Source organism: Notechis scutatus, chromosome 2, assembly GCF_049901735.1.
Source record: "Notechis scutatus isolate UNSWTSFEM ecotype Mainland chromosome 2, rNotScu1.2, whole genome shotgun sequence".
Taxonomy (NCBI): domain Eukaryota; kingdom Metazoa; phylum Chordata; class Lepidosauria; order Squamata; family Elapidae; genus Notechis; species Notechis scutatus.
This window is the reverse complement of record NC_142010.1, coordinates 70,565,265-70,578,733: the sequence shown is the minus strand read 5'-3', so window position 1 is coordinate 70,578,733 and position 13,469 is coordinate 70,565,265. Positions and strand designations below refer to the sequence as shown.

The 13,469-nt window shown below is 45.0% G+C and overlaps 1 protein-coding gene across 1 annotated transcript; it reads left to right on the top strand.

Moving 5' to 3' along the window:
• The first annotated feature begins 4,934 nt into the window (after positions 1–4,934).
• LOC113428431 (ovomucoid-like) lies at positions 4,935–7,072 on the top strand. The gene is made up of 4 exons (XM_087954078.1): positions 4,935–5,058; positions 5,856–5,884; positions 6,444–6,553; positions 6,870–7,072. The coding sequence occupies exons 1-4, from the start codon at positions 5,004–5,006 to the stop codon at positions 6,937–6,939; spliced, it is 264 nt and encodes an 87-aa protein (XP_087810204.1). The 5' UTR covers positions 4,935–5,003; the 3' UTR covers positions 6,940–7,072.
• The last annotated feature ends 6,397 nt before the right edge of the window (positions 7,073–13,469 follow it).

The window sequence follows — 13,469 nt, the reverse complement described above, 5'->3', positions numbered from 1 at the left end:
TCCAAGACAAAGAACAAGAGAACGGCAAAGCCCTTCTCCCATATATAAAAGGCACTACAGACAAAATCAGCAAGACCCTCCAAAAACACAACATTAAAACAGCATTCTGCACAAACAGAAAAATATCCATTATCCTAAGAAACCCTAAAGACAAAATCGAGTTAGAAAACCAAGGAGTATACGAAATCTCTTGCACCGCCTGCCCCACCACATACATCAGAGAAACTAACAGAAGAATAAGTGCACGCATTGAAGAACACAAGAACTCAATCAAAAAAGAAGAACTGACCTCTTCCCTGGTCCAACACCTCAAAACCACAGGACATGAGATTGACTTTAAAAATACCAGAACTATCGCCAAAACCGAACACTTCAACAACAGAATAATCAGAGAAGCCATAGAGATAGAAAAATGCCCACACAGCATGAATAAACGAGATGATACCTCTCGCCTACCAGCCATTTGGAAACCCGCCCTCATGAACAAACAAGTATCTATCATGAAGAATGACACCAGACCCACACGCACGAGGGCCACACAAGATGCTACCACCACACTTCCATGTAGAAAGCAGACTCACACCCACACAGAAGATGAGACACGACCACGGACCAGAAGCCGTACCGCAGCTGCATCACTACCTGCTTCACACCCCTCCACCCCATACATGAAGCAAACTGACGCCCACCATGAGGATGTGGCATGACCACGAACGCGAAGCCAAACAGCAGGATCACAGCTCACCAGCTCAAATCCCCCAGCAACTAAGACTAACCTGAGCACAACCAAGCCCCCACCTGAACAGAACACACCCCCAGCCAATCAGAACACAGCCAACCCCCCAACTAATCAGAACACAGCCAAACCCCCAACCAATGAGAACACACTCCCAGCCAATCAGAACACAGCCAGGCCCCCACCCAATCAAGTCACACCCCCATTAGCAGTTAAAAGGAAGAAGCAGCTGTAAGCTCACATTACTCAGAGAAGCACAAAGCCGAAGACACAAGCCTGAAGATGATGAATGAGACTTCATCGAAACGTCACCTAGATACTTCCAATTTTACATGGGAGAAAACCCAAATAACCAAAGATCTATCTATCTATCTATCTATCTATCTATCTATCTATCTATCTATCTATCTATCTATCTATCTATCTATTTATCTATCTATATATCTAACAGATCGGTAAAATTTCAATTTTGTGGGGAAAAGTGTGGCTAAAAGTTTAAGGTTCTAGCAGTTAAATAATGTTTATTCACTATTACTTCTCTAGACCATGTTCATTCTAACCACCCAAAGCTATATGTGCATCCTGGGGCCCAGCTGTACAGCCAGGAAATGTTGCGATACAAACACAGTGTGGTTTTAAAACAATGCAATTGTTGCTCCATTTCTTTTGACACCAACAATTCAGCTTTGCAAAACTAAAAATTCAGTTAGACCACAGGGTTAATGAAGAAACCAATGATGGATTTCAGAAATATTCCAAATGTCCAAGAACAAAAATATAACTAAGGAAGTTCTGAATAAATTAGACTATGGATAAATGGGCAAAATTCAGATTTCCAGGACCAACCTTATTATTTACTAACTCCCACCAAAACCATCAAATAGAATTTAGTACCACAAACAGATACAATAAGAACAGGAATCTTTAATATGAAAGAATTTGCTTTGAACATCAAAAGAAATGAAAGGAGTTTATGACCTATTCCACAAAATCACTGAAAACTTTGAATTTGTTGCTGCTTATATTAAAATTCTGGGAGTTGATGTGAACTGCTGTTTATTCCTGAATCTCCTAACAGATCCAAATCTATTATTTTCACCTACCAGACTAATGAATCATGTGCGAGATGAGAGAACTGAACTGCTAACTTTTTATTATGAACTGAAGAACATTTAAAAACCCTGATGGATTGCATGGTATTTTAGCTGAAGAAGCACTTAAGACAAGAGAAGAATTACATTTATGCAATGGAAATGCTTTTGCACAATTAAGATTCTGGATGGTCACGATATCAGTTTACAGAAGAGGAAGTGAATTGCTCAAGGTAAACGTGCACCTTGATTGTGCTGCAACCATTGAGAACCAAGTGTTCATGTGCTTTTACAAGAAACTAAAACCTGGAAAAAATGGTTAGTTCTCCACAGTAGCAACTACCAGTACTGGATCACTTACAAAGGGCAAAACCGAAGCTAATTATTTTAGATCTCAATCCAGTCTATTATCTAGGGGGTTGTGAATATACAATAATTGGAACCCAGGTGATGCAATGGTTAGAATGCAGTATTGCAGGCAAACCTGTAAAGCACTATGAAGTGGTATTTAAGTCTAAGTGCTATTGTTATTGGTACTGCTCTACAGAAAAAATAGACCTACCATTTTCCCAAATATAACTAAGGAGCTAATTCCTAGTCCTTTTATTTCTTGCCATTATCTGAACTGCACAACATTATATACAGTATATTGTGTATGCTTTGTAAAATGCAATAAAATTATTTGATACAAGAATCTGGAAGTTTTGGAAAGCTGATGCCCTTAAACACACACACACACACATGCACACATGCACACAAAATATGGCAGGTACTGAAAGGGTGATGATGAAATCTGTACAATTAACTAATTATCATGTTTATATAACCGCTCACCACAATGGCATGACTCCTCAAAATACCTGTTTATAAATAGGAAGTTTTTGTATAAATCTAAGTAAGAAGGAGTCATGTGGGGGAATTTACTGGAGAAGGCAATTATGTTAGGAAGAGTTAGTGGTAAAAGGAAATCAGGCTGCCAGAGAACACAATAGCTGGACACGATCAAAGCATGGACCCCAGCCATATCATAGAACAGCTCAAAGAAGTAGCACAAGATTGGAAGATGTGGGGAGACCTGGCCCATAGCATCACCAAGAATTGGACATGACTGAATGGATAACATCATCAACCAATTCTGGACTGATTTACTGCAGAGCTATTTTTATTATTAAATATCATTAACCAGATTTTCCTTTGTGGGATTCCCATCAGCCATCTTAAATGGTTTGCCTGCGATTAAGACTATTAATAATTTATAAAATTTATTTGTCACCCAGCTCTTAGTGACCCTTGCTGCTAGTTTTTCAGCCAGAGATACAGGATCTGGCTTCCCTCCTACTATACTGCACTTCCTTGTCTGAGACAGCAATTAACACCTTGCTTGCCAACTGTGCTTATTTTTGTTCTCTTTGCAATGTGTTTCTAAAACAGTTAAGAAGGAACTCAGAAGAGGCATAGAAATGTAAGCAAGATGATAATGTCAAATAAAAGGAAGGTTTAAGAGAATGAAATGAAAGACTTGGGGGTTTTGGTAGAAGAAAAATGGCCCTCATTATTACATCACTAAAATACCATACTGGAGTTGGGGCTGTGAGACAGAATGTCAAGAAATCAACATAGGAAATTCAATTTATTTACTGTTTACTTTATTTATTTATTGGACAGTCACAATCCTGCCTCCTGTTACACATCCCAACAGGTGCAGCAGGACAGGTATGCTCTATGGCCCATCACCTAAGAAATGGGTCTGATGAGGTCCAGGAGAACTCCACAAGATTAAAATCCTTGCAAATGATCATTATTCCAAAGGTCATACAAATATTAATATACTATTTTAATCAAATTCATTCTATTTTTAATAAAATGGATTTTTGTTAACCATCCTGCCTTCTTCTATTCAGCCTAATAATGTCCTCTAATCAGAGAAAATTATGTTACCTTTGCCTTCTAAGAAAAATTCAAATTGATAATCTGTTTGTGTCTCAGAAATATTGGCATTCCTAACATTGTTTCATTGGAAATTTTTCATTTATGATAGACTTCCACGCAGGAATGGCAATCTGTGCAAAGGAAGCGATCTGGAACTGATCCAAGGCTAGAGAAACACCAGAAGTGATCTCTTTGTAGAAGGGCTAATCTAGTTTCAGAAACAATCAGTGGTGGGATTCAAATTTTTTTTACCACTGGTTTTATGGGTATGGCTTGGTGGGCATGGCAGGGGAAGGATACTGTAAAATCCCCATTCCCTTCCCACTCCTGGGGGAAGGATACTGTAAAATCCCCATTCCCTCCCCACCCCACTAACCTGCTTTCCAGCTCCGTTCTCCTGTACAGGGCAACAAAAGAAAACCCAGCTCATCAGCTGGGACTCGGGAGACAGAGAATAGATGGGGGCAGGGCCAGTCAGAGGTGATATTTGCCAAATCTTCAAACTACTCAAAATTTCCGCTACCGGTTCTACAGAACTGGTCAGAACCTGCTGAATACCACCTCTGATCCTAATGATAAAGGATTATTCCTTTGGACTTCATCGTACAATTGGATCTTTCAGGAATACCAGTCCTAGGACTGTCTAAAAGCCTCCCCTTTAGAACTATAAGAGAGGATTTGGAGACCCCCAAAGTGAGAGGCCCAAGATTTGGCCACAAAATCATTGTCAACAGCAACTCAGAAATCATCCAAGCACCTTATAAACATTATCTAGGCCAACCAATACATTTTTTTACAGAGAATATTAGAGACTTGTCACATATTGTTTATATCTTTGGTTAAAGCCAGTCTCCACATGGGAACGGACAGAGGGATTGGGGGTTCTAAAAGGAAAAGAACATGGAAGGGTAACTTTGGATTCTAAGAATTGGTTCCCAAGACAATAAAACGACCTGAGTGGTCCTAATCAAGATAATTTATAACTGCTACTACTCTACTACATCTTGTTGCCATACACTACTTGAATCCTGGGTCAATTGTGTGAAAGGAAGTTTGCAAACTGATCAGCTGGCCACAGACTTCAGAAACAGCCAATTCCACACCCAATTGTATCCGGAAGGGAGAGATTTCATCACCAAAGTAGTCAGGGTATGCATATATAGCCTGGATGCGGAAACATTTGAGGCCTCACCTTCAGCATCAGCTGCTCCAAAGAGTCCTACCTCAACCAAGTTCAGTGAGGAATCATGAAGTCAGGAAGCTTTCTGCTGTTCACTCTGCTACTTTTCTTTTTTTACTCCAGTAAGTTCTGCTTACTAATCCAACCTTTCCTTTTTTGACCGATTTAGAACCCCTTTATCCCCAGGGAAAAAAGAGACAATAATCCACAGATATCTCCAAGGCTGGTTCAGTGGGAAATAATTCTTGGTCAGAGGAATCGGCACAAGGAGCAAATAAAAAATGTAGGTTATTGATGCAGAATTGGCTATTTTACTGGAAGCTTATTCAGCTGTTGCTCAGCTGGTTAAGAATTTTAATTTCAGGGAGGCAGCAAAAGGACAGGGCACATACAAGCATCCATTACATTTTTTAAAATATAGGAGATAATATGGACCTATTTCAATAATTTAGTATGTTTTAATTCTAGATATAGCTGTCCTAAAATTCAAGGGTCAATACCAGCTGATTAGGCATTGTGAGGAAGTGAGCCCATTACATTGATTTTATTTATTATTTTTATTTAGTTTTAGACAAGTAAGGGATCACAAGATCACCTTCCATTTGGGGAGTGGATGCACCAGTGCTCAGCATTCCCAATAGTTGGAATAAAGTGATCCTTTCAAGTGTAAATAAGCAGAATTCCTGCAGAAATCAACAATATTGAACTCCCTAACAATATTCCTGTCCACTTTATTAGTACTATACATTTAGTTTTTAACTGGATTTTTGTGTTTTTATTATCTTTATTTAACTGCTCAAGGAGTTTAATTGGAGGGAAGGAGAAGGGCACATACAAACACAAGTAAATAATAAATAAAAAATAGGAGATAAACATGGAGATGTTTCATATGTTTTCATTTGTATGTTTTGTTTTACAGACATTGCTGCCCAAAAAATCAATTTAAAGGTGAGTACCAGATTTTAACCCAGAAATGTGGATACATAATAACCTCATGCCTCTCCCTCCTTACCAACACATCCTTTATTCCAACATATTGTATCCTTAGATACAATAAGATTTGGAACATATATCAGGCCAGGTCTCCTACTTTTATCCACTCCCTCTCCCAACCTGCTTACCCTCTTAAGCCCTTTAGGGGCACAGCATGCAATTAAAAACATATACACCATAAAACCAAAACCACAGCAAACTAAACAATGTTTTATATTACTGTTGTGGAGCTTTTTCTTTCAATGTATCTTATGTCTATATGTATTTAATGTTGGGAGGGAGGTTGAAAAACATGCAGAATTTATCTGCATAGCAATATAAAGACTGTAAGATTATAATTCCTAAAAACCACAGATCCATTTTCCAGCATTGCTGATGCATGAAGGCAGAAGTGAACTCTGCTGAATTACAACTTGACAAGATAAGAGATAATCAGTTTAGCTCACGTTATTCAACTTATCATTGGTCTTAACAGGGTAGTCCTATGAAATGAATCATTTGCTTCTTCCCATAGGAGTATTGTAAGAACTACCCAAGCAAAATCTGCACCCTGGAGTATCGAGCCCACTGTGGCTCTGATGGAAAAACCTATAGCAACAAATGTCTCTTCTGCAATGCATATATGTAAGTATACGGTTCATTCCATACAGTTGGAAAATATAGTATTTGTATAAGCAACCCTGGATTTTTAGGTTTTAATAAAATAAATATGAACATTGATCCTTCTTTAAAATTCTCTCAGAAAACATTGTCTGTCCCAGATAGATTATGTCAGTTTTACTAATTTGAAGGGGAGGGTGAACAATAGCCAACTTGCCAGTTTCAGGAGATCACAAATAATACTGCTAATTATTCTAGTCTTTTTTCTTGGCTGGGCCCTGATGGTAGATGCACTTCCTGTGGTTCTTATTTTTAATTTTTGGTTCTGTTTTCCCATCAGTAAAAGTGGTAGAAAACTTCGGCTGAGATATCTTGGAAAATGTGTGAAATTTGAAGATGCAGAAGATTAAAGAACATTCATGAGAGTGTATCCCACAATCTTGACACCTTGTTCATAAACAACCCCATGAAAATATCTGTTCTTCCCTCTTCTTCTGCACTATTGCTCTATTAAATGTCCTAATCTGACTTATCAATAAAAAAAACTAAAGCATTATCTCTCCATGAATCTTCTCTTTAAAGCAATATATCAGCATACTTTTTTTTTGTTTAGTTTGTTTGAGTCAAAGTTGACTCATTGCAACTGCCTCAACTTGTTTGTGCATTTTTCTTGGCACATATTTTTTTAGAAGTAATTTGCCCTTGCCTCCTTCCTAACAGTGACTGGCCAAAAACAATTGGCTGACTTCATATCTAAGGTGGGTCTAGAACTCCTGGTCTCCTGCTTTTTAGCCTGTGCTTTAACCACTACGCCAAACTGGCTCACATTGGCAAACATTTATAGTTTTATTGCATTTTAAAAGGCACATTAACTTCATACCGGTAAATATGCAATTGGGTACATATTGCTATGCATTCATAATGTATATTTTTTGGATTATTTTTTTTGGTAAGAGACAATAATTAAAGGTTGGTTACTGGTACCACATAAATGAGGAAGTTTTTCCTCATGACAAAAAGTACTTCTGCAGAAAGTACATTCCCTCAAGGCAGAACGTTCTCAGTCAGGTTTTGGTTATCTTTATGCAGGATTCAATTATGAGATTTCTCAATCATCTTCTGACATGAGACCCAAATCACATATTCCCCTTTTCATAATGAATGCACCTTTGATGACATTCATCTCTAAAGTAGGAGCTGGATAACTTAAGGAGCATAAATGCATACATAGTCATGGAGATTGTATACAGAAAATGTGAATTTTTCCATTTCTTTTTCTAAACCTCAAACAACCCATTCTCTATTTCATACATCAACAATGCAGGCCCACATTGAAAGTGAAAATATCTCATGGACATGGTCCTTTCCCTGCATAGTTCTCTGTACAGCCATATTATTCCCTTGCTAAATACAACATTGCAAACTTAACAGCAATTGACATATCTTGACAAATTCTTCTTCTGTGTTTAAGAAACCAAGTATTGGTTGTGTTCTGTATGATCCATTAACATACTTGTAAATACCGCACTGTGATTGGTCAGAGCGCACGGCGACCTGATTGGCCAAGTGAGCCACACTGATTGGCCCGCCGCGAATCCCCGCGATTGGTGGAAACTAAGAATAAAAGCCGCCGCCGATCTCCTACAGCCCGAGCTGATATCGGGACTTAATAAAGAGCTGAACTAAGTCACTGGCTCCCGAGTCTCCTTTCCCTGCGATGGACTTAACACTGGCGACGAAGGGGGGATCCCAAAACTGATACTCACCGAGCACGTGGTCTGAGGGAACGAGACTGACAAGATGGCCAGCATCGCACCGCCCGCACCCTTTAACCAAGCTACTGAGGACTGGGAATCGTACATTGACCGGTTCCTGATGTTCCTCGAAAGTAGCAACCTCAAGGACGCAAACGGGCAGAAGAAAAGGGCCATCTTTCTGACACACTGCGGGCCTGCAGTGTTTCAGATGGCAAAAGCCCTTGCAAAACCCGAGGACGTGAAGGCGATGGACTGGGCCGACCTCGAACCGTTGCTCCGAAGTCACTATGCTCCCGCCGTGCCCACCCTCATCAGGCGGCATGACTTCTACCGGCGGGACCAGAAGCCGAGCGAGAGCATCAGCGATTTCGTGGCAGACCTACGAAACCTAGGCGGCATGTGCGGGTTCACGGACATGGATGAGGCGCTATGAGACCGCGTCATCCTCGGGCTCAGGGACCTGGTCCTACAAAGCCAACTGATGGCCAAGGGCGACATCTCCCTCGCCGACGCCCTTGCCGAGGCCACCGCAGCCGAAGCGACCCGAAAATCAGCGGCACGAATGCGAAGACCTGATACCGGGGATTGAGCCACAACCTCCGAGGCGGCCACGACGACTGAGACGCACCCAGAAGCAAGCCGCCGAGCAACCACCACCACCCACCATGGCGACCTCGACTCCGCCTCCGACACAACAGACAACGAGGAGGACATCCACCGACTCCAAACAGAACGAGACCGGCGCGATCGGTGGAGTCGTAAGTCGGGACTCCAATGTGCCGGGTGCGGAGGCGACCATCCTCGATCGGAGTGCCGGTTTTTCGACGCGATCTGCTGGCACTGCGACAAGAGAGGCCACATCGCCCGAGTCTGCTGACTCAAGAAAGCCTACAGCCCCCGACGGTGAGACAACAGCGACCGGAGATGAGACGGCACCCCCCCCCCAGGCCAAGGGACTGCCAAACTGAGAGTAGTTGGAACCGGGATGGACGGGGCCGAAGGAATGGCGAGAACCGGCAGAGAGAAGAAACCCACCAGACGGTCATCATCGGCCATTCATCGAGCACAGACGCCCGAAAGGTATACGTGGAAGTGGGCATCGAGGGCAAGCCATGCAAGATGGAGGTGGACTCCGGGTCCTACCTCTCCATGGTTGCATGGCGGGAAATCAAGCGCCTGGTGCCCACAATCCACAAGAAGGGGCTGGAAAGCCAGAAGTTAATCCTAAAAGACTACCAAGGGAACTGCATTCCGGTAGTCGGAACAGGACACTTTGAGGTTACCTTCAAAGGGCGCACAGCAAGGCTTCCCCTGACGGTCGTGGACAGAGACCGACCCAGCCTTTTGGGACTACAGTGGTTCACGCCGCTCGGGATCGAAGTAACGGACATCGACCACATCGCAGAGGCAGACTGGGAGGAGCAACTCGCAAGGGACTTCCAGGATGTGTTCAACGGCACCCTAGGCAAGTACCGAGGGCCCCCTATTTCCTTCAACTTAGACCCCAGCGTTCCCCCGATACACCTAAAACCACGGCAGGTACCTTTCGCACTCCGGCCCAAGATAGATGAGCAGATAGACAAGCTCATCAAACAAGGGGTCCTAGAGCCAACTGATCACACCCGGTGGGAGACACCCATAGTCACCCCAGTCAAGCCCGATGGGTCGGTGAGAATCTGTGGGGACTATAAGGCCACCCTAAATGGCACCTTACAACAAAACGCCTACCCCGTCCCAGTAGTGCAGCACCTCCACCTCCGACTGGGGGGAGGCAAGGTTTTCGCGAAACTCGACCTGGCGCAAGCCTAACAACAATTACCGGTCGACGCAGAAACCGGCGAGGCACAGACCATAGTAACCCACCGGGGGGCTATTCGCTGCAAGAGACTCCAGTTTGGAGTCAGTGTAGCCCCAGGGATTTTTCAGAGCCTCATGGAGAGACTGTTGCAAGGAATCAAGGGGGTGGTACCCTATTTCGATGACGTACTGGTGTCAGCAGCCAACCAAAAATAACTGGAGGGTCGCCTGAGGGAGGTACTAACGAAATTTAAAGAAGCCAGGCTAAAAGTCAAAAAAGAAAAATGCCAGCTATATACAGAGAGAGTCGAATTCCTAAGATATCTCCTAGACCGGCACGGCATTCACCCAACCGAAAACAAAGTCAGAGCCATCAAAGAAGCCCCCAGAGCGAGGACTAAAACAGAATTGCAGGCATTTCTCAGGCTAATTAACTTCTACAATGTTTTCCTACCCCATAAGGTGACCGCGGCGGAACCATTGCATAGGCTGCTGGACAAAACAGCCACCTGGACCTGGGGGGAATGAGAGGAAGCTGCCTTCAACCAAACCAAGGACCTACTCACATCGGATGCCATCCTCATCCAATACAACAAGACCCTCCCGTTAGCCATCACATGCGATGCGTCAACGTTCGGGATCGGGGCGATCCTCAGCCACACACTCCCAAACGGGAACGAGGCACCCATCGCCTTTTACTCAAGAACCCTATCGAAGCCAGAGAGGAACTATAGCCAACTCGACAAGGAAGCCCTGGCAATCATCGCTGCCGTCAAAAGGTTCCACGAGTACCTCTACGGCCAAACATTCACCATCATCACAGACCACAAACCGCTGTTGGGCATCCTGGCAGGAAACAAGGCCACCCCGAACATTCTATCCCCAAGAATGACAAGGTGGTCTGAATTCCTCGCTGCCTACAGCTACCGGCTGACCCACCGACCCGGCAAAACGATCACACATGCAGACGCCTTGAGCCGCACCCCGCTACCCGACCTGGACGCCGACCCAGCACCCACAACATCCACCCTGAGCATCGAGGCCATACCCAACCTCCCCCTAACCGCGTCAGACATTGCCCGCGAAACAAATAAAGACAAACGTCTGGCACGGGTATTGCAATGGGCGGAGAAGGGCTGGCTGGAAAAAGACATCGACGAAACATTCAGGACTTTTAAAAACAAGCTAACGGAACTCTCCACACAGAAAGGTTGTATACTATGGGGGGACAGGGTGGTAATCCCAGAAAAATTACAAAAAAGGTTCTTGGACTTGTTACACGAGGGGCATCCGGGCATCGTCAGGTCAAAAGCCCTGGCCAGAAGCTACGCTTGGTGGCCAGGGATGGACAAACAAATTGAAGCCTGGGTGGCTAGCTGCAAGCAATGCCAGGAATCCAGGCCAAGCCCACCTGCCGCCCCAATCCTGGAATGGGAAACCCCCAGGGGACCATGGTCCAGGATACACATAGACTTCGCCGGACCCACAAAAGGACATACATTCCTCATAACGGTAGGCGCTTATTCCAATTGGCTGGAGGTAAGCGATATGAAAACCACCACCACCGAGGCCGTCATCCGAGAACTCAACAGACTGTTCTCGACCCACGGCCTCCCGGATGTAATTGTGTCAGATAACGGACCACAGTTCACCGCGCTGGAATTCGAAAAATTCCTAACGGAATGGGGAATAAGGCATGCCCTGACAGCGCCGGCTCATCCGGCGGCGAACGGTAGGGCGGAACGGATGGTCCAATTCACAAAGAAAACAATTCAAAAAATCGAGACGGGGGACATGCAGGATACTTTTTATCCAACACATAACACCAAATACAATGACCAACAAAAGCCCCGCAGAACTCCTAATGGGGAGAAAGCTAAGGTCCCCCCTGGATAGGCTACACCCCACATACAACCCCGAAAAACCAACCGACTCATCAAGCAGGTACCGAACATTTACACCAGGCGACGCGGTATACGCAAAAAACCTTAGAGGGGACCTCCTCTGGATACCGGCAACGATAACCCAAGCAACAGGTCCCTGCTCGTACCGGCTACAAACAACCGATGGACGAGAATGGAAATGACACATTGATCAAATAAGATCAAGAACAACCACGGGAAACACAACCGACATGCAAACAAACACAGACAGACACCCAGAAAGAGAAGGGAACCCCCCCCCAGCACAAACCAAGAGGGGAGGGAAGGCCCCGGGAACCAACCCCAACCAGAAAGAAACCAGGAATACTTACCAACCGAGACAGAAACAGACAACCAGCTTGAAGCCTCACCAGGGAGAAGCAGCCAGGCCAGCTCAACCAGCCCGGAAAGACCAAGCGGGAGCAGCAACAACAGCAGCTCGACCAGCCCGGATAGACCAGGAGGGAGCTGCAACGAAAGGCCCAGCTCATACTTCCAGGCGGTTCCATCGACGAGGCAGAGAGCGACACAGAACCTGACCGAACCGGCCGAAGGCCAATCATCAACTAACCTGCGCAGGTCAAGTAGACAAGTACGGAGCCCCGCCTACTTACGGGACTACGTTACGTAGGACCATACCAAGAGGAGAGGGGTGTTCTGTACGATCCCTTAACATACTTGTAAATACCGCACTGTGATTGGTCAGAGCGCACGGCGACCTGATTGGCCGAGCGAGCCGCACTGATTGGCCCGCCGCGAATCCCCACGATTGGTGGAAACTAATCGCGGGAGATTCAAAGCGGTACCATTGGCCGCGGCCGCCGCGGCCAGAGAATAAAAGCTGCCGCCGATCTCCTACAGCCCGATCCGATCTCGGGACTTAATAAAGAGCTGAACTAAGTCACTGGCTCCAGAGTCTCCTTTCCCTGCGATGGACTTAACAGGTTGCTAGAAGTGAGAAGGGGTTTTGTGTTTTGTGTGTGTGTGTGTGAGAGAGAGAGAGTGTGTGTGTGTGTGAGAGAGAGAGAGAGAGAGAGAATCCAGTCTGTGCTGAAAAGAGAAGTAGGTTTAAGTTTCATCACTTTAGCCTTAGCTCTAGGTTTATGTTCTGCTCCATTCTAATTACCGTATATACTCGAGTATAAGCCGAGTTTTTCAGCCCATTTTTTGTGCTGAAAAAATCCCCCTCGGCTTATACTCGAGTCAGATTCCCTCTGAAAAAAATGGTGTGGAGTCGCTGCCGCCGGAGCGCCCCAGTCCCGCCGCCTCGGGAAGGGAAAGGCAAAGCGCTTTTTGCCTTTCCTTCCCGGATGGGGCTGTTGGGAGTCGCTGCCGCTGGAGCGGCCCCAGTCCCGCCGCATCGGGAAGGGAAAGGCAAAGCGCTTTTGCCTTTCCCTTCCCGGCTGAGGCTGTTGGGAGTCGCTGCCGCCGGAGCGGCCCCAGTCCCGCCTCGGGAAGGGAAAG